General features: G+C 41.2%; 1 protein-coding gene across 1 annotated transcript in view; it reads right to left on the reverse strand.

The window, feature by feature from the left end:
* FRMPD4 (FERM and PDZ domain containing 4) overlaps window positions 1–27,953 on the reverse strand; it is a 487,363-nt gene that overhangs the window by 435,115 nt on the left and 24,295 nt on the right. The window contains exon 2 of the mRNA XM_090063719.1: window positions 20,704–20,823. Within this exon, the coding sequence (XP_089919845.1) occupies window positions 20,704–20,823 (120 nt within the window). The remainder of the gene's footprint in view (window positions 1–20,703; window positions 20,824–27,953) is intronic.

Raw genomic sequence — 27,953 nt, forward strand, 5'->3', positions numbered from 1 at the left:
CTCTTAGAGATAAGGATCACAGAAAGACTCCAAATCACATTTTAAAGAAGTAGTACAAAAACCATTTTGGAAATAAAGCAGAGATACACTTGAAGCTAACAACTGAAAATACAATTACGATCAGCAGGTGGAACATATAGAGATCAGCATATCGAGAACATATTATTAGTAGATATATTTCAATATATCATATATTCCAACATTTAAAAAAAATGTGTTGATTCCAACTGAGCATTTGTTTCTGGCCTTCCTACTATTAAATAAATCTACACAAGCAAGTAAATCCTAATGAAGTCAACCAAATACCCACACAGCTAAAGCTATTTATGTGCTAATGTCTCTGCAGGATTGGGTTAGTTTGTATACTCTGAGATGAACTTCTTTAAGGAAACAAAAAAGCATCACATATTTAGTACAGTTTTCTACAAAAGGCAGCTTCCAGCAGGAATGGAAATTACAAAATCCCCACTTTTCTGTATGTGAAAGAGCCAAGATCTCTCATATTTAAAAAAACCTTAAATTTTTGTAGAAAACAAAAAATCATATTCAAGGGGTGTGTCTACGCAAGACACTTTACTGCACATTAGACTAATCTAATACACAGTAAAGCATCACTGTCTACACATGTGAAGCAATTCCTGTACAGTACATAAGTCTAATGTGCTGTGTTGTAGTACCTGTACATACAAGTACTAGAAAAATAACTCATAAACTAATGCGCCATACCACATGTCTAGACGCTGACCTGGAGCACATTGTTCCTGGTCAACCTAGGCAGCTTAACCCAGCTTTCTCTTCCCACCCTCTGACGCTCAGAGTTAAGCGCCTGTTCCCTCTTCCAGTACCTGACAGCAAGCTGGAGTAAAATTGTGAGAAAAAAAGTTGTTTTCCAGTATCAATTATAATAAAGCCTTAGAAAAATAGACTTCATTTTGGTGGGGAAAAAAAAAAATCACACCAGGAAGGAATAAAAAAGTCTTAAAGGAATTTTTCTGACTACTGAATTGGGATATGTTAGAAACACCCAGCTTTTATATTCAGTTTGTTACAGACACCACATTCAGACTTGGAGAGGGTAGAGATCTGTATAAGGGCATGAGAAAATTTAGCACTAGAGAAAAGTGTGTAATTAATGGAAGACTATTTCCCTAACATGGATTGGACAACAGATGCACCAGGTGTGATAGGTTTCAATTTCTCTACCAAATGGTCACTGTACCAATAAGAGGTAAAGCCATCTTAGGCAAATAGCAAACACCTAATAAAAGACTGTGGAAAATAATTTTGGATCAAGCGATTACCTGTTGATTCACTTTAGTCTAAAAAATAATGTGAGCAAGAGCAGGTCTATGAAAGGGTTTAGAAGTTCTGAAGGACTAACATGACATTAAGGAAACTAGGCAGATCAACTGAATTCAAGAACTATATATTCAGATATAGGAAGGGCATACAAATATAGCCTTTAGTTGAGAAGAATGATAGGGAATGAGGACACAGTTGTGGAAATTAACATATGGAAGATGGAAGCAAAATATATGTTGATTACTGTCATGAAACTGATCAGCCCAATTAATATAAAGGCCAGAATATTAAAAGAACCGACACATAAAAGAGCCACTCTACTTTATCATAGATCTCCAATCTCTGTAACACAAGGTATGGTCCTCTTCTTCAGATCATTGAAGCATATATTAGCAAAATTCTTCTCTCTCAATGAAAGGGGACTGCCCTTCCTCTCCTGCTTTTTGCCTATTGGAGAATGCTTTTGGACTGTTTTCATAACATGCTCTATGGGCCGTAGCGTGTGAGGAGCTTGAGAAGATGACCGTTAGGACTTTCTGGGTAAGTGCAAAGCACAGGTGAATGGACTCACAGTGGCCCACATCACTTAGGTTCTAAATCCTGCAAGATTTTGAATAATTTTAAAAACTATGTCTACTAAAATATGAACACCTAATAGAACTCAGTAAATGATCTGTGGGTTTTTTAAATATAAATTACATTTAACATATGAGACTGTTTTATCAATAATGCATTAGTAACTGCATTAGCGCTATGTCCGGAGGTTGGGTAACTTTGAAAGATAGTTAAGGAGAGCAGATGGGGCTTTTTGCATCCTAAGAGTCATGAGATATGATCTTGGGTGGATTCAGGATTTTGTAAAAGGAAAGGGGGAGGAGGGAGGATTGCAGAAGCCGTGACTGGCTCTGCAACTGGGCTGCACTATCCACTCCCCCTCCCCCTGCCACCAGGAAGAACAGACCACACCATGGGAGCAGCAGCCAGGGACTTTTTTTTTTTTAAATCCTGAATTAGGTAAGTATTCCCCTTCCCAGCTCTTGGCTCCCTCTCCCACACCCTCCATGCTCAGCAGCACATATCCTCCCCTCATGTTCTCCTCCCCCACAACCCTGCCCATTGCTGCCACTGTTCCCAGCTGACCTGGAGGCAGGGGAGTTGCAGAGCTATTCTTGCCCTATTCCAGCTGAGCTCAACTGGGGACAATAGCGGTGGTGGCAGCAGCGATAGATAGGTTCCCCATCACTGAGACAGCCCCCAAGCTGATGGGGAACACGTGGTGGACTGAAGAAAAACAGGAGTGGCTCTGGAACCCCTTCCTTGCCCAGGTCGCCACAGGCAAGGGTGACAGAAGCAGCGGTTGTGGCGGGGAGAGGGGAATGGGTGGTATGGAGGTGCCACTGAGCACAGAAAAGAAAGGGTGGGGGGAATTCTTACCCGCTTTGGGCACTAAAGTCCCTGGCTGCTATTCCTGTGACAAGATCCAAAAGGGAGGTCCATCTGCACCACTGCACCCCTATGGATCTGCCCTGGGATATGATACAAGGTTATGGTACTAAGCAAACAGCTGAGTCTTGGCAAAAAGAAGGGGTTGTATCTCCCCACCTCCTTCTCTCCCAAGGGCAAGCATGATCTGACATTTGGGGAGAAGAGGAAGACTTAAAACTTGCAGTTTGCTAACCCAGGAGCACATCTGTTCTAAATTATGCCAGCATTTCTTATGGCAATCAATAACCAGAATACCTTTACTAAAACAATTAGCACCAAAGGAGTGAACATTAATATTAAAGGGAAGGTGACACCAGCAACTTACAAATTAGCAATTACAACATTTTAAAAAGTGAGTGAAACTGAAGGGCTCAAAAATCCATTGAAATTAAAATTATAAACTTAAAGCAGTATTTTTAAATGTTTAAACTAAATCAGGAATTAAAAAATATATCCTAGCAATGGTATAATTATGTTGCTAAACAGAAATCATAAAAACTGTCAGCAATGGTGCAGAAAACAAATGGCAATTTTTTTTTCTGTTTTGGACACAGAAAAAAAGCTTGATGAGATTTCATCTTTATCATAAGAAACGTAGATGAAATTCCTATTCCACCAATAACAAAAGGGGATGTTGAAATGCACATACTAACATAAAAACATAAATTTCTGAGATGCATAAAAAACCAAACAAAAAATACCTGTGCATTTTAGTAATCCAGGCTTTAGATCTGGATATTAAGTAAATATACATCATGTATACAAGGTAACTTAGAAGCAAACTATAAACATATACTATACCAAAAACTGGAAACAAAACAAATAAAAATTTTGTTTTGTTAACATGGGTCTGATGTTATTGAACATTCGCATTAATGATTTACAGGATGAGGTTATTCATACTCAGTGAATTTGCAGGCAACAGCAAATTGGGTGGAATCACTGACCAGAGTCAGACTAGGACCCAGAGGGCACATCTACACATTCATTAGTACACTTTTGCTACTGTGCATTAAATTTAGTACTCATGGGTGCCTATACATGAGCAGGAAGGCTGCTCCAACACACTGATTGACTCAATTGATCAAGTTTGCTGGAGTGTGGCAATTACTGCAGTCCAGCAGCCTCCCACATCTCATGCATCAGTGTCCCTGTGCTTCAAAATGGTCATGGGGGTGATTTATCTAAAGCTCATTTGACCCCCGCCACCATTTTGAAGTGCGGGGACACTGATACATGAGACACTCCAGGAGCTTTAATCAGAGAGGCTCTTGGAGCTGCTCTAATTAAAGAGGCCCCACTCCCACTCCCAGAGCACGTGTATAAACGTCCTCTAACGTGAAGTACTAAATAAATACACATTAGGCTGCCCTAATGTGCAGCAGCAAAAGCACATACTTTTTAAATGACAGTTAATGTGCAGTAGCCTATTTTTTAAGGCGTAGTAAAATAGGCTGCTGCGCATTAAAGCACACATGTAGCTATGCCCAGAATGATGTAAACAGGCTGAAGAAATGTTCCACAATCAATCAGATGAAATTCAACAAGGACAACTACAAAGTCTTGCACTTAGGATGAACTAAAACAGACCTGGTAATGACTGCAGACTGTAAGCTGAATGAGTCAACAGTGTGCTCTTGTTGCAAAACAAGTCAACAGCAAACTGGGTTGTATTAAGATGAGTGGCACCTGCAAATCAAAGGAAGTGATTCTTCCACTCTATTCAGCACTGGTGATGTCCAGTTTTGAGGCCCAGATTTCTAGGAAGATGCAGACAGATTGGAAAGACTTCAACAGAGAGCAACAAAAATTATTAGTCCTGGGAGATGCAACTTGTGAGGAAAGAACTAGGGTCATTTAGTCTGGAGAAGAGGAAATGGTGCGGAGTAGCAGGGGGGAGGGGCTTCAAATACCTGAAGGGCAAATATAGGGAGAGAGGTAACCTTTTCTCTGCAGCCTTACATTGCAGCAAAGGAAATTTGGGTTGCAGATTAAATAAATATGTAAATAATAATCCTGGGGGTAAGTTTACAAAAAGAGCAAATATATCCTCTCGTAGAATCCAGGTAAAAGGGAATCATCATGACCCACCATTAATCAATTTATACAGTGTTCTCTTAAAAAAAGGTGTATAGTAGTATAACAAGAGTCTATACTGATTGCTGTCAAGTGATTTCCAGAATAAATATGCACATATTATTTTGGTAAAATAATATTTTTATTATGGTCAGCCCTAGCACTAAAAGTCACAAGGCTTTTTGATTGGTTCATTGCCTCTCACCACAGGTGCTGCCGCTGTATACTGCCACTTCTTCATTTTCAAAGACCTGGCACAGATGTAAATTGATAATGCTGTACAAAACTTATTCATGATAATATTGACAGTGTACAGGAAGGAATATCATTTAGCTTGCTCTTTTCCCCAAGCTATGCATTTACCTCAGGCACATGAAAGAAATTAAAAGTTATTCTTATCAGAGAGAAGAAGAGGATAACAGAGTATCTGTTATTTAACTTTCAAGAACAAATTCTGCAACCAATTGAAAATAGCTAACGTGCCAAAATACTTCTTAAGACATCATCATTTATCATCATCAGTTGATTAACATAGGGGAAAAAACCCTCCAAACCCCAAAATGTATGAAAATACATTACAAGTAATAAGGCCGTTGGCTCATCAAATTGCATAATAAATATGCTTGTGCCTAGTAGATACCACAAAGGTATGTAAGGTCTCTAATTCCCACTGAAATCAATGGGAGTTGGGTATCTAAATTCCTCTGAGATAACCAAAACCTCCATAATCCCACAATCAAGAAGAACAGCAACTTTGCTTAAAAAATCTATCCAACTTGTAACAACAGGGGTGTGCAAAACAGGCCGTATTTGATTCGGATTCAGCCCGATTCGGGGACAGCGATTCAATTTGTCGATTCAGATCACTGTCCTGATTCGATTTGGCCAAATCCAAGTCTGAAGATTTGATGCTGACTCAGAGAATCAACGATTCGGCCATAGACACAGCTTTCAATTTTTTTTTCTATATACCTCGAGGTACCAGGCATGGCTCATGAATGCTACAATTCTGGGGCGGATGGAGCATCCCACAGGAGTGCCAGGCGGTAGGGGGGGCCACCCGCATGCTCAGTGGTGAGCCTGGAAAAGGACCAGAAGTACTTCTGGTCCACCACCGATTGCACAGGGGACAAGCCCCTGCACTTTTCCCAGCTCGACGATTGGCCACGGGAGACCCCAGGTGTTCCCCCTCCCCTCCAAGCCAGAAAGCACCAGTCACCAAGCCGGGGGGGGCGGGGGTGCAGGGAGGACCTGGAAGTGTACTGGAAGTACTTCTGGTCCACTTCCAAGTCCACTACTAAGCGCACTGGGGACCCCCCCGCGATCCCGTGGGACGCTCCATCTGCCCCAGTATCTCAGCATTCATTAGCCTCCCGGTACCTTGAGGTATGTAGAAAAAACATTTAAAACTGTGTCTATGTCCGAATCATTGAATCTTTCCAAATCTCTGCAGATTGATTCGGAGTGTTCCGATTCTATTCAGAGAGATTAAAGGGTCTCCTGATTTGATTCCAATTCGGAGATTCAGCCACCGAATTGGGTCAAATCTCCACCAGATCGAGTCAGCAACTGAACCTTTGCACAGCCCTAATACATACCACAAGTTAGGAAACATATATAAAAAATAAAAGATACAAGACTCTTACTAGGTAGAGACGTTACTATGTTACTAGGAAGAGATGGTAAAATTGTTAATAACGATACAAAAGATAGAAGTGTTATAAATATCTGTATTCTAAAATCAGAGGAAGAATGAAGATGTACTCTTATCACATGAAGAGAATGAACTATTTTCCAATTTATTAGGAAATCAAAGTACATGGTTGTTAACATCCTCTAAGAACAAACTTATTTAAAAATCATCAGTCCCAGATAATGTGCACCAAACAATCATAAACAGGCTGGCAAAGGATATTTCCACCCTGCAGGTGTTCATTTTTAGTAAACAGTAGACTACCAGAGACAGTCCAGAAGGTTGGAAAAGAGTTGACATTTTGCCAATAATTTTAAAAATGAATCAAATGCAATGAACTGGTTAAGTATAAGACAGTTACCCTACCATCACTACCAGCAAAATAACATAAAAAGAAAATAATCCATTTTGATGGAGAATTAAAAGGATAGGAACATTATTAAAAGGGATTAGCCAGCAAACAGACTTCCTGTTATATGAAAAAATGAGTATTTAGAAAATAGATTATCTAAATTATAATTAAAAACCGAAACCTCAAAACTTTCCACACAGGTAGACGTCTGTAATATTTTGTTCAACTGCTGAAAGTCCTGATGTCATCTCCAACACTGTCCTTTCTGAAGCACTCAGGCTTCCATAGAACTTGGCAGCTTCAACTCCTCAATAGCCTGCAACTTGATCACCTAAGGTACTTGGTAGCCTGGGAAGTCCTGGCTCCTAAACTCCCTGAGGGCAAACTCTACTGAGCCAGGAAGGAAGCAGAATATTGACACCTCCCCTCAGAACTGTGTCAAAAAATCAGCATGTGTCATGAAATATGTCACTTTCAACACGTCATCATTTTCTGAAGAACAGGTTTTCATTTGAAAATTTTCCAATCAGCTTTAATAATTAATGCAGGCCAAGATGGCTTTATGAAAGTTTTGTCAAACAAGTCCGATTTGATAATCTGCTGAAATTTCAAGTTTGATAAAAGTAACTCCAGTATAATGTACTCAGTAACGTAACTAAGGTTGATCAGCTGGGGTAGCAGCCCTGGGCAGGGGAGAAAGAGGCAAAAAATAAATTCTGCCCAGCTCTATGTCTGCACTGGTGGCTCTAGCCACAAGATGTTACCACTGCCCCTGCATGTTGCTGCTGTCCTCTTATGTCTCTGAACGTGCTTAGACTTTTGTAAGGCATTTGCCTTAACACCACATCAAAAAAAGTTAGCAATACACATTATCAATCCAGAGCAACAGACATAGGTTAAGAAATTGTTAAAAAAAATAGTAATCCTTGAGGAATCATCAGTGAAAGGATGAATTCATAGACTTCCAAGTGTTTGGTATTAAGTCCAATGTTATTCATCATTTTCTTCAATGTTCTGTAAATAAATACAAAATCACTTCCAATACAATTTGGAATAAAACAAAGATTGACAGAAGAGTAAGTAAATAAGGAAAGTCCTACAGAACAAAATCTGGATCATTTGGTACCAATGCAAACGTAAAAAAAAAAGCAGATTGAGAGGTGACAATTACAAATACCTTCTCAGGGATAAAACTTTGGGCACTAATGAGCTCTATAGTTTAGTGAAGAAAACCAGAACTAGCAGTTGGTAGTTAAAGGCAAGGCAATTTTTAAAACAGCAAGGGTTATTAACTACTGAAAAAGACTACCAAATGTTAGATTCTTCATCTCTACAGGATTTGCTATGTAGAGATGCTTCATCTCTACATAGCAAATACGTAGTCTGGCATTTATTATTGCTTCAAATATTATAAATTTGAACATCAAAAGTTTGATTTGGGTCTGTGAATTTCTGCTAATGATTAGTAAACATGGCTGAAATTTTACTTGCATAATGGTCTTCAAGAATAATATCTGTACAAAACAATATTATAGCCCCTACGCAAATGGGAATGTAATGATGCTATAATTGAGAAACATACTAATGGTTGGCAGACTATTAATTTCAGGTATAATTATTTTGGTTCAAAGGACGAGGTTCATCTCATAATTTGCACTTGCATTTTGGCACTTCACCCCTTTTAATTGCATCCTTTTCTTTTTATGGTACAGTTGTTAGACTGACACTGCTGATTCGCACGCAGTGATTACACTTCCCAGACTGGATTAAAAATGTGTCTTCTCTCCTTAAATTGGCATTTCCAGATATCCATCTCAATTTTCCCACCACCTGGACTGTGTGAGTACATCTGCCAAAAGATTAAAAGAAGAAAGCAGAACTGACCTCCAAAGCTGAATAGTTTCTTGATTGCTTTGCAGGAAACTGTTCCATTAGGTAAACAGCAACTCTTCAAGCATGCAAAACACAGCAGCTAGACTTAAATTATTTCATTTCATTTAAAAGGTAAAAACACAAAAGAGAAGGGAAACAGGACAGCAAGGTCTATTAGACTGGATCACTCTGTTCCAAGAAAAAAGTAACGGGAACTGTCCTGTGTGATAGATTCAAATCAAAATTGGACTGAACACTGGAAAAAGAATGATAACGATTAAAGCAGAATGAGAGTTACAGAATGGGGAGTTACATTTCCTCAAGATTTGCGGATGCAAATCCAAAGCTTTACTTGGGAACTCACTTTCTACTAGGCAGAATTCCCATTCAACAATGAATGAGGTTTCCTTTTTCAGCCAACGATGGGAGACTTTCAAAAAGTATCTCCGTGATTAGCTTCCCATAAATTGTGAACAATTCATTTTAAAAGCAGGTCAGACAGTAACTGGAAGAGTAAATAGTTTCCCCCTACCATACCCCACTTCTCCCTCTCTGGTCCACTCACATACTGCAGCCTCATTTATCCTGAATTTTAATTCATGAAAAAGTTTTACTTTTTTTCTTCATAAAAATTTCTCATAGAGCAGGAGGTGGAAAAAACCCTATATATATATATGCTAATTTAAACTGTACCTGGAGACTAAGCAGCAAATTTTTTTTTATTCTTTTTTATATATCTCTAATCCTTTCAATACAGAGAAAATGGTCTCTCACTTCTTCTCTCTCTCCCCACCCCCCTCTCAGAACAGTCTTGTATTCTAAGCAATGTCTGATACATGTTTGGAGCAAACTCTCTGATCCCTATCCTACACCTCTGGCTTACCAATGCACGCTTCTAAGTCACTTATGCAAATACATTTAATCAAATACAGTAACTTTCAGCTAGAAAAGAGTCTTGAAACTAAGTATTATTGAAATAGCCATAGAAAGAAAAGTCTCTGCTTTATTGCTGTCAGGATTCATCAGTACTTGATACCTGAGCATGCAATCAAAACAAGCTGCTACCCAAGACCAAATGGCAACTGTAGGCAATAGAATTCTCATAGCTTATGGTTGATGGTGGAGGATCACATCCCAAACCAGGGGTAAATTTAGCTATTCCTCTGAAAACAGAGAAGGTGTTTGGCTGCTCTGCAAGCAGTCACCTCCCTGCTCTTAGATGTCTAGCCTCTGCTTCCACATGAAAGGAAGCTGAATAAATCAGATGTATTTAATCTGAATCAATGTGTCAACTCCTTATATACTTGGATGTGAGCCAGACAAATGAACAAGCCTATGGTATACACATTTTTTTAATTACCACATCTTTCCTTTCTGTGTACTCCGACACACATTTCAACACATACAGAAATAAGCATATACAATACTATATTGCAGTACAATATTTACAAGTTCTTACTGTAAATGTAATCAGGATGCCGCAGAATATGATTCATAAGCAAAATACTAATGCAGATGGCACCCTTTTTTTTTCCTTCAGCTCTTTTAATACATCAGGATGTGGATTACACACCAAGAAAAGAAGATAGATTGGCATAAAAGAGAAGAGGTAATTTGGCAGAGCCTAGATAAACGAAGATTAGAACACGCAAACTCTACTGCATGCAAGAAGAAGGATAAATAACCCATATACAGGTCACAGAACAGATCCAGAAAGCCTTCATTGGAATGGTTGAGGATACTTATGTAATAGGTGGTAGCACTCATGTTCTAGTAGAAAAATAATTTGTACTCTTCCTCTTCAAATAACTTAAAAAATATACAACATAAAGTTAAATCATCTTAGCTGCTCAATATTTATTTTTCATTAAAACATCATAAGGGGCATTCGTTTCTTGACCCTATAGCAGAAAGTATAGAGATTGCCATCATGATTACTGATCATATTTGCTGACTAGAATGGAGAAAGAAAAGACACAAATAGCCTTAGTAAATGTTTGGCATCAATTCTGAAAGATTCATAGATTCATAGACTTTAGGGCTGGAAGGGACCTCAGAAGATCATCAAGTCCAGCCCCCTGCCCAAAGGGCAGGAAGTCAGCTGGGGTCATAGGATCCCAGCAAGATAGACATCCAAATGTCTCTTGAAGGTGTTCAAAATAGGTGCTTGAACAACCTCCAGCAGCGGTCTATTCCAAACCTTGGGGGCTCAGTAAAGAAGTTCTTCCTTATGTCCAGCCTGAAACGGCCACGGTAGAGTTTGTGACCGTTCGATCTTGTCGTCCCTTGGGGCGCTCTGGTGAACAGACGTTCCCCCAGATCCTGATAAGCACCCCTGATAAACTTATAGGTGACAACCAGATAATCCCTGAGCCTGCATTTTCCATGCCGAAGAGTCCCATAGCTCTCAGTCTCTCATTGCAAGATCTGTTTTCCTGACCTCTGATCATGCACGTAGCTCTCCTATGCACCCTCTCAAGCTTCTCCACATCTTTTTTGAATTGTGGAGCCCAAAACTGGATGCAGTACTCCAGCTGCAGCTTCATCAAGGCCAAGTAATACAGTGTGAAAGTTAAAAGAATCACTTCCTGACCTGAGTACCCCTTCTTTGTATTTCATAGTAGTATATTATTAGTAGTATTTTATACAAAAGAAGTTAAAAAGACTGTAAACAACAGTAAATACAGCTAGAGAATATAACTGACTTCTCAAAGATCCTAAAATATTAAAACATTTTAATGACTTATTGCCCCATACTGTATCAGGGATATAATTATAAAGAATGTTTTCCTTCAAATAACAATCTTAAATTCCCTTTGTGCCCAAACACAATGAAGCAGGCAATAACTGTAGTGGGGGGAGAAATATCTTGTGGCTCAAGCTGATGAATGACATTATAGAGGATCAAATGATTTTCCTGACTGCCATGGAATTGGTCTGTGGTCTTGGGTAAGTCACATAAAACTAAAATATTCACCGTTGGCCTCTAATTGAGGTGTTCCTTATTTTTTTGATGCCCAATTTGAAGCACTTGGAGCAAACTTCTAAAAGTGCTAAGCACCCATAGCTGCAAATGAAGACAGGGGAGCTGTGTTTAAATATATGAAAGGCTATAAAAATGGTGAACAATCTCAAAAACAGGCCCAACATGTCTCAGCTTCTACAATTTTGGCCTTCATACCTTTGTGCCTCTGTTCCTCATATGTCACCTGGGGATAATAATGACACCTACTGTCACAGTGATATCATAAAATAAATATTTGTAAGCATTCAGACACTACAGTGAGAGCACCACTGAAACATCCTTGTGGAAATTAATAATTCTATATTCACTGCAGAGTTTGAATGATGTTCAAACAATGAATGGCAAAAATAAAATGGAATATTGAAAAATGGTTGCTCATTTAAGGCTGTGAACACACATTCAAACCATCTGGGAGAACTCTCCTGGGTTTTTCTTTTGTTTATTTTGAGTTTATTTTATTTTATTTTATTTTTTTTAGCCAGGAAACAAACTTATACAGAGACATCTGAACAAACATTCAGCCTGCTTACAGATGTTAAAATAAACCCAAAAACCAGCACTTTAAGCTTGGTGTGCCCCTGCACTGAGCACAGCACATGCCCAGAAGAGGCACTGCATTAGGACCCACACAGGCTGAGGGTGGGCTGCCACTGCAAGCTGGGGCTGGGGCTGGGGCTGGGGTTTGTGCCGGGCTGTGCTTGGGGCAGGCAGCACTGGCACTAGGAGGGTGCTATGGGGGTGGGGGCCTGCAGCCACCCCAAACTTCACTGTAGTCCCCACATAGCCCCACCTCCCAGTGCTGCTGCCACCCACCCCTAGCACAGCCCAGCCTAACACCCCTGCCAGGAAGAACCCAGCACAGCCTCCAGCCCCAGCCCACAGTGGCAGCCCACCCTCACCCCATGCACAGATCTGGGGGTACACACAATGGCAGAAGCCTCCTTCCCCCACCCCCCATATCCCCCAGAAGAGCCGTGGCTCCATCCCACACTCCACCCCAACTGGGCAGCGCCTATTCCTGCTCCATTCCCTCCCTCACCACGGGGCCCTTGATCTGCACCCCCAACCCTCTTCCCTCTCCCCACCCTTTCCCCACACCAGACTTACCAGCCAAATGCTGCTCTGCAAGTTACTAAGCTGTGCTTCTGGCTGCATACATGCTGTGGCTATGCGCATGAACGGGGCATTTATCGGTCACATTATCAGCCAAAACAGGCAAAAAAAAGCCAATTTCCGATACTGTCAGTTTTCCCTATATCGGTGCTGATCCGATATGGGACTGATGTACCAGTGTACCTCTACTTTTATCTAATGGCTTATTGAATCAGATCTGCACGCAGGATGACAGGAGGCTGCTGCTGCTGCCTAGGGCCAGAGGCAGCACCAGTCTTCCCAGCCCCTGGACGCAGGCTGCACCCAGTGCTGGTCCCAGGCAGCAGCAGCAGCCTCCTGCCATCCCGAGCACAGATCCAGCAGCCTGCACCCCAGGGAGGAGTCCAGCACAACCCCAGAACCCTCCCAGGGGTGCAGGCCCCCAGATCTGCATGCAGGATGACAGAAGGCTGCCACTGCCAGCAACTGACATGGGTTTTGCTTTCAGCAACTTGAGGTGCAGTTTCCTAGAAACTCCTGCACCTATCTCCTTGAAACTTGGCAGGCTTCATACCCTCATAAGGGGCTACCATCCCTGCAATTCTCATCTGAATCAGGTAAGAAATGACAACATTATAGGCATTTTCATGATTTCCATTATAACCTATGGGCAAAATGTCAAAACACGCCGAAACAGTGAAACCGTTTCGACGAAATGAAACAGAACAGTGCTTCAAAATTAAACAAAATGACAAAACGAAATGCTGTGCCTTTGAAATGGTGAAACAGAAATCAAAATTAAATGGTGCTGTTTCGCTCAGCCATAGAAAATATATCATCTAAAGTTAATTTTATTCTTGATTAAGGTTAGTCTAAAACAAGGACCCTGTACTGGTATCTTTTAAAGAAAAATGTGGTGTTACAATGATATAGGTTGTAGTCGTGCTGGTCTAAGGACATAGGCAGATAAGGTTCTTTAGGTAAATCTGATATCTTTTATTAAACTAACCCAAATAGTTGGAAAAATTCTTTGCAAGCTTTCAGGTACAAATACCCTTTATCAGCCAGATAAAGCATCTGTAGTTGGTCAGTGCTCTTCCAGTATGGAATGAATAGTAAAAAAGCCAGAGCATGGTATGCATGCAAGACAGCCAGTCAGTAAAGATGTAAATTGAGGAGTCAATGGGTAAGAAACAGGTTGGTGTAGGGAGGAGGGGAGGGGAATGAATGTAGCCAGTAAAATAGTGGAGGGGTACCTGGGGAGTCAGACATTAAGCAGATTATAATATGTCACACATATTACAATGGATAATTTATGTACACATCTTTCTTTTTTACTATAATTGTTATTTATGTAGTTTCCAAACAACTATCCTCTCAAAGTTAAACCAGTTGTATTCAGGAATGTGACCAAGAAACCTGCCAAGATCAGATAAAGAAGCTATCACTAGAACTGAAGTAAATATTTGAATCCAGGGTTTATCTGTGAACCCTGTTGTATGAACATGGACAAGCATTCCTAAAGAAGTTGTTAGTGGAATAATGCATCTGACTAGTCTATTTAATTCATGACTTTTAAATACAGAACTAATTATTTTTAATATACAACATGCATAATCTTTGAGATGTTTTAAAGGGTTTTAGCAATAATCTATCCAGTATTTGTAAAATCTGTTACATATTGTTAAAATTGTTAACTCACATACACTAAGGAAACTAGCTAAAAGATCACAGGCAATTAGAACAATACCTAGAATACCCAAGTGTAGTAAGCAATCCACAAAGCAGTGTAGTAACACTGCTTTAGCGTTCATGTATTTTTCTCTTTTTTCTGTATTCATATATCTCTTTCTGAACTTTTGTAAGCAGAAGCTTAAGTATTCTGCTCAGCAATACTGTCATGTATTTGGATCTTAGCACGCCTACCAGCAAACATTTAGCATAAGTATTAAAAGTTATTCCTTTTAAAGAATAAGTATTGTATTTGTCAACAATACTAATCCCAAAGGAAGCTACACCTCTCCAATAAAGTCCCAGATCTAATTCCCAAGCCCACTATATAGGACTAAAAATAAATTGTCTAATACTGTCCATGGTTGTCCAAAGGAATGTACACACCAAAAACAGACAGACATGGGGCATGAATTTGTAGGTGAGTAACATGATGGCCACACAACAGTGTTTAGCCCACTGAGTCATCTGCTATCCAAGCATTAGGCTTATCCAGGTTGATGGATAAATACCCTCCCTTTAACAATGCCAAAAAGGAGGGAAACATAGGCCTTCCTAGAGCATGAATTGGTGTACCCATTGATCAGCAAATGTAAAAATCATACAGAGGAATGTTAACAGAAAAGTAAGCCTCAGTAACAGCTAAAGCCATAGAATGAAAAACATACCACATACAACCTCAGCAGAAATGTTGGGAAAGTTAAGCCTCCTAATCTGGTCAGAAGGTCAGGGACTGGTGAAAAAGTGATTATAAATAGTGTAGGGTGATGCACCTGGGGAGGAACAACTGGCATCATACTTACAGGCTGGGGAACTCCCTTCTCGTCAGTACAGAGGCAGAAAGGGATCTTGGAGTCATCATTGATGCTAAGATGAACATGGGCTGGCAGTGTGGGGATGCAGTCAGGAAGGCCAACCGCACCCTGTCATGCATCCACAGATGCATCTCGAGCAGGTCCAAGGAAGTGATACTCCCCCTCTATGCGGCACTGGTCAGGCCGCAGTTGGAGTACTGCGTCCAGTTCTGGGCACCGCACTTCAAGAGGGATGTGGACAACATGGAGAAGGTCCAGAGGAGGGCCACTCGCATGATCAGGGGGCAGCAGGGCAGACCCCACAAGGAGACACTACAGGACCTGAACGTGTTCAGCCTCCACAAGAAAAGGCTGAGGGGAGATCTAGTGGCCTGTTACAAACTAATCAGAGGGGGCCGGCAGGCACTGGGGAAGTCCCTGTTCCCCAGGAGTGAGCAAGAATAACGGTCACAAGCTGGCAGAGGGTAGATTTAGGCTAGATATCAGGAGGCGCTACTTCACGGTCAGGGCGGCTAGGATCTGGAACCATCTTCCAAGAGAAGTGGTGCTGGGTCCTACCCTGGGGTTCTTTAAGAGGAGGCTAGATGAACACCTTGCCGGGGGTCGGACTCAATGATCTGCTCAGGTCCCTTCCAACCCTAGAAACTATGAAACTATGAAATAATGTCACCCAAACTTGTAGGCTAGGGACAGAAGTTGCACATAAGCCAATTTAAGTAATCAGAAACTGTTTTAAACCTGTAACAGAACAGAATTTCAGTACAAAATGGCTGAAACTGGTTTAAGATAAATCTGGTTGAATGCAATATCACACTTAACTGATTTGGGTCAAAACCTTTTACAGAACTTCTGTCCCACACCCCTTCCTGGTTTAAGTTAAATTCAAGTCCCCCAGCATGCTTTTCAGCCCTGGGCTGGGCTGTCTGCTCCAGACAGCAAGGCTGGCCCCACCCCTCTCCTCCCTACCCAAAGCTCCAGCTGGTTGAGAAGGAGGCAGAGACTGCATCCAGGAGAGAGCAGCATCTGCCTGGCTTCCCCCTGCTCCACCCCCATCACAGTTTGCTGCTCAAGCAGGGATCCCCACCTCTCCCACAGAACAAATTCCAGTGGCATGGACCTCAGCCAACATCTGGTCACAGTCACACCACCCCCATGTCAGCTAATGCTGAGTGGTGTCTCTGTGTGTGTGTCTCCAATTTCACTGAAACAAAGGCAGATAGAACAGTGTCTGCTTAGGGCTCTTTGGAGCTAATCAACAAGTTCCCCCCTTCTTCCTTAAAGGCTTTGCAAAAAGCTGTTTAAGAACAGCTTGAACTAATGAGAGAGAGGCTTTGTTTTTTTGATGATCTGACAAGCTTTGTGTTCTGATACACTCCCTGCTGGCTTGCTGCCAGTGTTCAACAGGGGACAGAAAGTGGTGTGAGAAATGACCTAGTTTGCAATGAACCAGGTCAATGCAATGAACCAGTGCAGTGCCTGTCAGTTTGCTGTAGGCAGTATGAAGAAGCAGGGAGTGGGAGATTGAAAAGCTCAGTGTCACGAACAGATGTATGAAGTCCACACAAGCAGTCTCCCCTCCCTCCTTCTCCTTCCCCTTCCCCCACCCCAGCCTTTTACCTTAAAGTGCTAGCCAGAGGCCAGCATCTAGCAACACTCCTCACCCCTTGGACAGCATGGGAGACAGGGGAGGAGGGACAGGGGGAGAGGAAGCCTGGTGAGGGCTGCATCCTGCTCTGAGCACTAGCTGGGAAGAAAGTGACACTAGCATGTTGGATCCATCCAGAGGCTCCAGAGAAGGTGGATCCAATCCATTGCTCATCAGACTCAGAATACAAGGTGTATTAGGGATAGAGAAACTGGTAGGCAACCTATGTGCTACCGAGGAGTAATATAATGTGTTAATGTATATATTGTGATTTTTAATATTTTTTCTTTATAAAGTTTTTTGTTGTTGTTGTTCAGTTGCTATTATATTTATTATTATTGTCAAAAAAGATAAAATTTAATTTTTTTTAATTCATTAATTATTATTAGTCACTGAGGAACATTTGATGCCAGGTATCACACACTAGGTGCTGCTGGTTTTTATGTATATGTAGTGAACCAAGAAGGGCTTTGCATTGCACTTTCAGAACTATTTACAGTGCTAAATATCTTCAGGAACCATGTTTGTTTGTTTTCTGAATTTCCAACATTAGTGATTAGTACTTACAGGTTTTCAATCAGCAAAAGTTTTCCCTTTTTAGGCTCCAACTCTGTAAATACTTATGCAAGTACATCGGGTCTTTGAGCTCAGAGGAGATAATTCATATGCATGAAACTGAACACGTGTTGAATTGAGACCTCGTCAAATTTTAATACTGTCTACTGCATTCCTACATCCTCAGTAATTTAGGCTTCAATCCAGCAAAACACTCAAACACACACTAAAGTGCTTTGGTCAATAAAGACTTTGGTATATAAGGTGACAATAAGACTAATGCAAGTTGGCATCACTTTGTGCATCACTGAAGAGGATAATCACGATATGGACGTATTGTGGTATTCCAAAATGCTGGGAAATAGAAGCTATTTTTTTTAAAAGAGTGTATACATGTGCCCAGGGCTCTTTGTAAATTGGAAAAAATGCCATCTAAACAGCACATTTAAATTTTAGGCAATTAAATCTACCACATACTCCACTATAAACTGCTAAATTTCAAAGTTTTGCAATCCAGAAGGCTCTTTATTTTATAAAACTCTTGCATCCAAAAATTATATTGCTTGGGAAAACTGTACAGAATCCATCAATTGGAATTCTAGTTCAACTAAAAAAATCTGTAGAAAATTGAACATGTGTTTTTCACAACAGCTGGTTCCCTAACAGCTAAATTACTGAAAAAAATCTACATCTGTTTTAATCTGTGATCTCTTTAATGTGTACAATGCTAGAATGCTAGTAAACTACAACACCTATCAGAGTTACTGTAGTTCCCAGGTTTTTCTCTCTGCCTTCCCCCTATACGCCCTTTTTCTTCTTTAAGGCTAGGGACAGAAGTTACACACAAACCAGTTTAAGTGATCAGAAACTGGTTTAAACCTGTAACAGATCAGAATCTCAGTGCACATTAACCAGTTTCAAAATGGCTGAAACTGATTCAAGATTAACTTGGTTGAATGTAGTATCAGACTTAACTGATTTGGGTCAAACTGGTTTATGGAACTTCTGTCCAAGACCTCTTCCTGATTCAAGTTAAATCAGAGTCCCCCAGCATTTTGTAGCCCTGGGCTGGGCTGGGCTGAGCTGTACTGTACTGTCTGCTCCAGAGAGCAGGGCTGGCCCCACCCCTTTTCCCCCTAGCCGGAGCAGTGAGGGCTGGCTGACAAGGATGGGGAGCAGGAGTGAGGGGGACAACTACCCCCGTGGTAAACCCCAGCTGAGGTCTGGGTCCAGAGACAGGGGTTAAACACCCCTTCCCCTGTTCAAACTTACTGCTGGCTATGACTGTGGACTACAAATCCCAAAGGCACCTGGAAGCAAGAAGAGGAAATGATAAGCAACCCTGCAGAATCCTGCTGATGTAAGTCTGGACTGCAAATCCCAGAGACCTCAGGGACAACAGGAAGAGGAAGTGAACTTCCAGCCAGAGAGCTGTGCTCTAGCCCCTCCCCCCCCAACTTTTGGCCTCAGCTGCTGCAGGCACGTGGCTGCAATTCTTGAGTCAAAGGTAAATGTCTGGTCATTTCTGTTTCAATTTAATCTCTACAGTTTAAACTAACCTATAAAGACTGAACTGATTCAGCCTCAGGCTTTTTGACTGTCTGTACTTAGCCTCAGGACCTGGTTCAAAGTCCACTAAAGTTAATGGATTAATTTTCAAACATGGAGTGTGAAATTTAACATAGGGGGCTGGGTGATATCAACTTATAAGAAAAATATTTTGGTGATCTTACACTCTCACTCTCATTCAAGATTTCTACTAAGTGTAACTGTCCTCCAAATATAAAAGGACAGACATAAAACAAATTACATTTTCATTGTACAACATACAATGAAACCATGTCACACTGGTATGGGTTTTCTAAATTAGATAAAAAGGTTGCTAATGGTATTACAATTTTTATTTTGCATGAAGTGATGTGTCATGTGACATTAGCATTACACTGGTATTCAATTTTGCAAATGTTTGGCAAATCAGGCTAAAATTATATTCTACAAGTGACTTTTAACAAGGCTACTAGACTTTATCATCTCACTTTATCATAAATAAAACTTAAAACGAAATTTAAAAATGTGACAGGATGTGGTATTTGTATTTTAACTGCAGAACTCCACATTAATACCTTTTGATGTTTATGTTATCTACCACAACTAGAACTTGAATAGGACTTCTGTATTTTATCGGTGGTTATTTGTGTACAATAAAATTATTTCTTAATGAAATGGAAGATTTATCAATATCAAATCACTTAAGTAATATGCGATAGAACTGAATCCATCATAAGCTTCTATGGATGTTCTTTTTCATTCCTCTTCTCAATGTTGGATGAAAAAAAATATAAAAGACAAGAGCTAAAAATCAACAAGAAGAAGCTGTTAATGTGAGCAGATTTCTTCCTAGAGTGGCCTGTTCTGACAAGATTTTGAATGAAATCTTATGGAAAAGTGAAAAATATTCTGTGGGGGGGAAAATTATAGAATCTTTTGCTGATGAAAGAAAAACCAAGGGGAAAATGCAAAGGGAAACCAAAGAGAGTCACAAAGGTGTTCTCCTAAGTCACTACGATGGTTCAGCAGAGAGAACAGAGAATATTGGTAAAAATGAGTGAAAGCACCCTAACAAAGTGGATGAAATGTTTCTAAACCCTCAAAGAGCTTGCATACATTACGGAATTTACCACAAGTTAACTGATTACCAAGAGTAGGATGGACACTAATCAAATATTTATCCCAGTAAACCACAAACATTTACATCGGAGAATAATTTATTTTAGCCATTACTTTTGGAAAAAAGGTATAGTAGCTCACAGTAAATTCTTTAGACTAAAAAAGCTCTCAAGACGTCGACAGGTATTGTTAAAAGTACTTAATCTTGTTAAAGGAATTTGCTCAGACTATGATAAAATCCACAAAATAAGAGGTTGAATTACGATCCTATGGGGTGCCAATAAAAAGATATGTACTTTATATATAAATGGATATATATAAAGAGGGATACTGTATGTACAGACATACCACTACACAGACAAACACAAGATTAAAGTAAAGTCTCTGACTTACAGCCCCCTTGACTGGACAGATCTACCAGGATTGAAGCCTTTGCTCATGCTCGCGGGCCTTGGCCCTCTCTCTTCAGGGTCATCTCGCTCTCCATCCAGGTTACTCTTGAGAAGCCCATTCCTGAATTCAAAAGAACATTTTAAGTGATGGTCTGGGGGCCAAGTAGGCCCCAAACCTGAGGGGAAGCTTTTGTTATTTCAATATAAAATGCATCTCATCCTCCTTGACTACCCTCCCCCAACTTCTCCCTCTCACTTGTTTCTCTCAACCGTTCTGTTTCACACCATTTAATCATTTGCATCCATCTGGAATAGCCCTGCCTAGCTACCACAGTGACCTGCATCAATGAAGAAAACATCCACAAAGTAATAATTTAAGGCTAATCACCACGGCATAGACCCCACTTCTCTGCCTTGCATTTTTACATTAATTTATATTTTTTCCTGCAAAACAAAAGGCAGTGTCATCCAGAATTCTAATAACTGGATCTCAGCAGCAAAGCCATAATTACTCTTCCTTCAGGGTTTCCAACATTTCTTTTTAAAGTGGTAGTAAAAGAATTTTATAAACAGGAAACATTGCACCATTGCTGTTCTCAGGGATGCTTCTGGGATAAGATCAGTCAGAAAAAGTTTTTAAAAGCAAAACCTATATAATATAATCTGGTGCTGTTTATGCACTTTGCAGTCATTTCTTCTAAAAGACTGCTGTTACAACTACAAACAAGGCAAAAGCAAACACATTCTTTCTAAGGCATTAAGTGATTTAATTTTCTTCTCATCATTCATTTCTTCCATCTCCTCATCACCTCCACTCTCTCCACTGTTTTCTTTCCAGCTGAATTAATATTTCAGGTCTGCTAAAATATTTGCTGTCATACATCAAATAGAAAAAAAGACACTGTGAGCTGGACACCAATCCACAAAAAACAACAGCACTGGGTCACACATATCCTTTATATTATCTTTCTCTGTCTTTGGCACCTTTTCATGCTATTTTTTTATGATTATTTTATTATGAACTTCTGTGCAATGAGCTCACCTGTCTCAAAACATAAAGTCACTCTTTGAGATAAAAACCCCCAGATGATTTGGCCTATTATGTGGCATTAAGTTATGCTACTGAGTAACATGGGAACAACATTTAGCTTGGAAAGAGGAACTCTGTAATCTACAAAACCATGTTTCAGCGCCAATTTACTGCCAAGCTGAAAATCATATCAAAATTGTTGCAAGCTTTTGAACAGACACCTCTTAGTAGAACACTGGGTTCATAGTTCCCTAGCCCACTAACTCAGAACAAGACTGTATGTCAATCTACTCCATGGAAAGAGAGGTTATGTCTACATACAGAGGCTTATACTACATTATCTAAAGTGGGTTTTTAAAACTGATGATGATGTGCATGTAAACAAGCCTGGAAGTTCCAAATTAGTTGGCGGTGGGGGAAGGGAGATGTGCACACGTGCTTGAGCACGCACACGCACCATCTCCAAATGTATGCACTTGTGTTTACATATACCTGCGCATATGACAAAGTTCAGATTCAGGCAGTACACAACAGAATGAAATACTGACCCTTCTTTTGTATTTTCTTTTTGTTCTGCATAATCAAAATTTCTATTTTAAAAAAGACTCCAGCTGTCATAGCTACTGAGATAGTTACGTTCATTTTACATTTTCAAGCCTAACAGATAGTGGGGCACAGAAAGGTCTACAAAAAAAGGTGAAATGTGACAGCTGCCAAGGTATTGATCCCTGCAAAATCCACACACAAAGAGAAAATCTGGCTGTGCGCCAGCATGTATACAGGGAGAAGATAGCCCACTGCCTTGACACACAAGCTGTAGAGGTCACCTTGGCAATGAGAATAGCTCATAAGAGGTGGATCTAGTCCCCACTATGGAAATTCTATTCAAAAGGTCAAATTATCTTTATCTAACTGCCTCTTAAGTAACCTGAAGCAAATTGAAGAAAAATCTCCACATACAAAGAGATTAGCTCCAGAGTTGCTTAAAAAATAGGTTCTTCTAATTGGCTGAAAAATATTTTTGCGGTGAAATATTAAAAACTAAAATATTTCATCTGAAAACCAATATATTTCAGTTCAAAACTTTACCATTGTTTTCCAGTGAGTTTGCTGCTCTGTATCTTATGTTCCCATTTACTTCTATGTATCAGGGTCTATGGCTGGACTATAAAGCCATTTCTTCTCCTCTTGAAGAAGGGTTGCACATGGCACAGAAATCCCTGGCTACAGTGTAACATAGGAGATGCCTACAGAACCTACAGGCTAGGGACAGACATTACACATAAACTGATTTAAGTGATCAGAAACTGATTTAAAACTCTAACAGAACAGATATTAAGTACACATAAACCAGTCTGAAAATGGCTGAAACCGATTTGAGCTAAACCTGGTTGAATGTTCTCTGCCTCTTGAAGGCTCAGACTGAAAACATTTACTATTCAATCTTAACTGATTTGGGTCAAACCGGTTTATGCCATGTCTGTCCCAGACCCCTTCCTGGTTCAAGTTAAACCAGAGATCCCTCAGCATCGCAGATGCTTTGCAGCCCTGGGCAAATCTCTCTGCTCCTCAGCAGGGCTGGCCCCACCCCTCTGCTCCCTGGCTGGAGCTCCAGCAGAGACAGCAGGCACAGCAGCATCTTCCTGTCTTCCTCCTGCCTTCCCTTAAGGTATTTGAATCCTAGCAATTAAAAGAGAAAACTGATAGGGAAAGCTGCACCATATATCCTTTGCAACTGGCTCTCAGATGCAAACGCAAATCTGAGAGCCCTACTATCTACACTAGCTTCCCATAGAATATGGAACAAAGTTTGAGGTTGCAGTTCTTATCTTGAAAAGTATAAGTAAATATAACACTTATGCTTCCTGAAAAATTCTGGAAAATAATAATTTAGTGGGAAAAAAATACAAAGATGCCTGTCAGAAAATAAAAATTATATACAATAATAAATATTTGATGTACTGACCACTTCTACTGCCTGCAACACAAAATAACAATTAAAAATAATAAAACAGGGGCAGGAGGAACCATGTGAAAAATAAACTTATTTATCCACTAGGAAAAAATTATGTTACACTAAACGTACAGACTGTTTACAGAATTCTTTTAAATTTTACATTAGGACTTTTAAAATCATTTTTACATGTGAAGTAAATGTTACCCTCAAGCCTGTGGGCCACTAATCACCCTCTCCAATCCAGCTGAGTTTAAGAGCAACAAATCCTCATCAGATAAAATACATGTTATGCTCTTAATACACTTGCTTGCAAATTACTGCCACAAAACTATCATCTACCAAGCTACCCTTAATCTGTTCTGAAACAAACAGTGGCAACATCATAGTCATCATGGCAATAATATCTTATATACAATAGACAGCAAAGGATAGGAAATTAATCTGTCACGTCACTTGTACTTATTATTTCCCGCTTGCCTTAATATCAGAATGATCAAACACTTTTTTGATATGTGGACCTTATAAGTGTTTATAAGAAATGAGGCTTTGGGGCACACACATCCCTATCTCACTGACACATCATGTTTTCTCAAGCCACTACAGCATTGCTTGTCAGCTCACTGCAAATCTCCCAGAGCCTCTGTCCATTTTCAGGGGAAAACATGCTGTTCTTTCTGATTTCTGATCGGTTCCTTCAGCCTCACATATAGCAACAGAAGCAGACAGAAGGAGAATATTTTCACACTATAGGAGAGCAGGTATTGTACAGGACAGAGTATACAAATATTCTGCAGTCTTCAGAACTGCACTGGACAATATTAGGAGGACTAAAAGAGAATATGTAGCTTGCATAGCATATAGTATCAACCTAAATTTAATGCAACATTTCTGTAGTAATGTCCAATGTAATGCTTATGGTTTGCAAGGTAATGCAATGGTTGTATGGTTTGTAATGCAATGGTTGCAAGGAAGTATCTCTTCCCAACCCACTGGAAGTTCATATGCCTCAAGAATGAATATACGCCTTTCCAAAATGTAATATTATACGATTCTCCAAGAAATCTAAGTCCCTAAAAAGGAAAGTCTTTAAGTGACTTGCCTTTTATATTGGGTGACATGGCTTCATACTGGTACAGATGCTAAACTGAGTAATAATGTCTGTGAGGTCTCTGGTGCCTTGAAGAGTTGTTGGGGGGTAAATTTCCCATAAATGTCCTCCTACTGATAATCCCATTCTCAGCAGAATATGTCAATATATTTCCTCAAAAACTGAAAAGGGAACAAAAACAGTCTTGGTGTTTTCTAACTCTTTTTTAAAGAGCTTTCAAATGAGTAATTTCAAAATGACAGTTCTGCTTTACTCTCCTGTATCAGCTTGTTAAGGCAGTGACCGTAACATCCAAAACTGCACATCTAAGGTAGTAAAGCAAATAACTACAGGCACAAATTTTTTGGATTTCAGCCCCTGCAGAAAGAACTGCAAAAAATAAAAGTGAATAATAAGCTTATGAGTTTCTTTTTAATTAGCCATTCTTTGCAAAATATTGGTCAAAATATGCACCTTGGGCTAAGTACAGACATTCAAAAAGTCAGAGCCTTAATCAATTCAGTCTTTGCAGGTTAGTCTACTCTGCACAGATTGAACTGATTTGCAAGAGAATAGACATTCACTTTTGATTCTGGATATGCAAGCACATGCCTGCAATGGCTCAGGCCACAAGCTGGGGGATGCTAGAGTGAGCCTTCGGCTGGAGGGAAACAGAGGGAGGGTGTGGCCAGGCCCCGGCAGGCCTGAGTATGATTGGGGCAGGGGTTAAACCCCCACCAGGGCCTGCACAGTACCCAGTCGGAGTGTGCCTGAAGAGGGAAAAGGGAAGCAGCCCCTGCCAGGCATTTCCCACCCCCTCGCCGCTCAAGTAGTGGGGCATGTGGCCAGCCCCAGCAGCAGCCTCAAAGAACAGGGGACAGAGCGGGGTTTAATTCTGCCTTTCCTCACCTGTCCCACCTGTGTGCAGGGGTCTACCTGGCTGAGGCAGAGCAGCCCATGTCAGGGTCCCCCTGCCCTTAAGCTGCAGTAGCAGCGGTGGGGGCATGGCCAGGTACTGGCAAGTATGGGCCCCTGAGGTGAAGAGGGGAGGGAGATGGTTTATTCCCTACTCCCTTCCTTCTCCCCCCAGGGAATCCCAGCCAGGGTCTGCCAGCCCTGGCCACCACCTCTGCTAAATGCAGTTCCCTGGGGGAAGAAGGGAGGGATAGGGTAATAAACCCTCTCCCTGCCCCCTTCACCTCAGGGGGTCATGCTGGGCCAGCATCTGCCCCCCACCCCTGCTGCAGCAAGGGAGGGGGCCCTGATACAGGCTGCTCCACCCTTGCCAGGAAGACCCTGGCATGCTGGTGGGACAGGGGAGGGAGGAGGAAATTAACCCCCCCCATCTTCTGTTTTTTCAGGCTGGTGCTAGGGCTGGCCACACCCCCACCGCTCAAATGGTGAGTGGGGTGAAATGCCCGAAAGAGAATGCTGCCTCCTGGCCTGGCAGGCCCTGGCTGGGGTCCATGCTGATGGGATAAGGGAGGGAAGGGGGAATAAATCCCTTTACCTTAGAGGGCCATGCCAGCTGGAATCCAGGCACACTCCCACTCCTGCTTCGGCTAGAGAGCAGAGGAGAGGGGCCAACCCCACTCCATTGGAGCAGACAGTACAGCCCAGCCCAGTGCTACAGACCATGCTGGCAGACTCTAATTTAACTTGAAGCAGGAAGGGGTCTGGGACAGAAGTTCCATAAACCAGTTTGACCTCAATCAGTTAAGTCTGATACTACATTCAACCAGGTTTATCTTAAATCAGTTTCAGACATTTTGTAACTGGTTTATGTGCATTGAACTTCTGTTCTGTTACAGGTTTAAACCAGTTTCTGATCACTTAAACCAGCTTATGTGTAACTTCTGTCCCTAATGAGGCCAATATTACAGTGCAAGATACACAGTTAGAGAGAAGTTCTCCTCTTGAAACTGGTTAGTTTGGGAAATGGTTTGCTGTCAATAGGTCTTTCTTGCTGTAATACAGACTTAAGCTGTGAGTGGCTGATTTGTAAAGTCAGAGGTATTCCCTAATCATGCCCCAAGAGATTAGTATTTGTCAGTTAACATATGAAAGTACCACAGGCTGACAGTGAAATTTGGTTCTTAAAAGTGACTGTATCGTGATAATACATTAAAAAAAATTAATGAGTCAAGTGCATCTTTCTCAAAGGATCTCCACAAAGGGTGCATACAAGTTACATTTCTACTGGTGCAGTCACTGTTCCACTGGTAGAATCCCTAAGTGTACTAGTGTTCACAATGCATAGACTAAAAATGATGCCTGCATTAGAAATTTAAACCTTGTCTAACCAGATAGAAGTCTTGTCTGGTAAGGGTTCTACCAATTGAACAAACACTTGTAAATTTGCCTCTTCGATAGAAGCTTTCCCACTGTCCTCTGGAGTGTCAGTATGCCTTCCTCCGGCCCCCCTGCTTCCCTCCAGAAAGACTCTACTACTGCATCCCAGCCCCTCTCCACAACCCTAGCAAGCAGAGGAAAATGAAGTTCTATCACCAGACCTCCAACCTGCTATGCCTTTCCTGGAGTCCCTTTCCCACCCCCCCAGGACAAACTCTAACTGATCTGATCAGCCCCCAACCATTCCCAGAGCCCCACACAAACTCCTTCCACCTGGATCTGGTGTGGGGGGGAGTTGGTGGGCTTCATTTCTAGCTGAAGCCATACTGTTGGGGAAGAGAAGAGAGTGTACTGGACCACCCTCCACTGCAGCCCTAGCCATTGTGGGGGTGGATGCTACCCTCCCCTCCATGTGCACACCAGAGCCCGATACCTGCAGCCCCACATGCAGGCTGCAAGAACAGGACTTTGGAGTGCTGCACGGAGGAGGGCAAAGCATTCTCCCGCACTGAGCCTATCAAAATCAGCACTGCAGTCCATAGCTAGAGCTGCAGGGGCAGCACAAGTGCTACAGGGTTACAGGGGAGCACCTACCCCTTTCACGGCACATCCAACCCAAGACCTGCAGCCCAGTGCACCAGTTTTTATGTGTAATGATACATATTCTGGGACACCCCTGGTTGGGTGCCCACTGCAGCACAGTCTTTATGCCGAAAAAGCAGCTGGCCTTGGGAATGTTTGCCCATTGTTCAACCAGTAGCATTTCTAACTGCTCCAACTAAACTGCTGTGCTTCCACCAGTTCATTTGAACACTTGAATGCACC

This window comes from Crocodylus siamensis, chromosome 1 (genome assembly GCF_052110815.1).
Source record: "Crocodylus siamensis isolate JL-2025a chromosome 1, ASM5211081v1, whole genome shotgun sequence".
NCBI lineage: Eukaryota > Metazoa > Chordata > Crocodylia > Crocodylidae > Crocodylus > Crocodylus siamensis.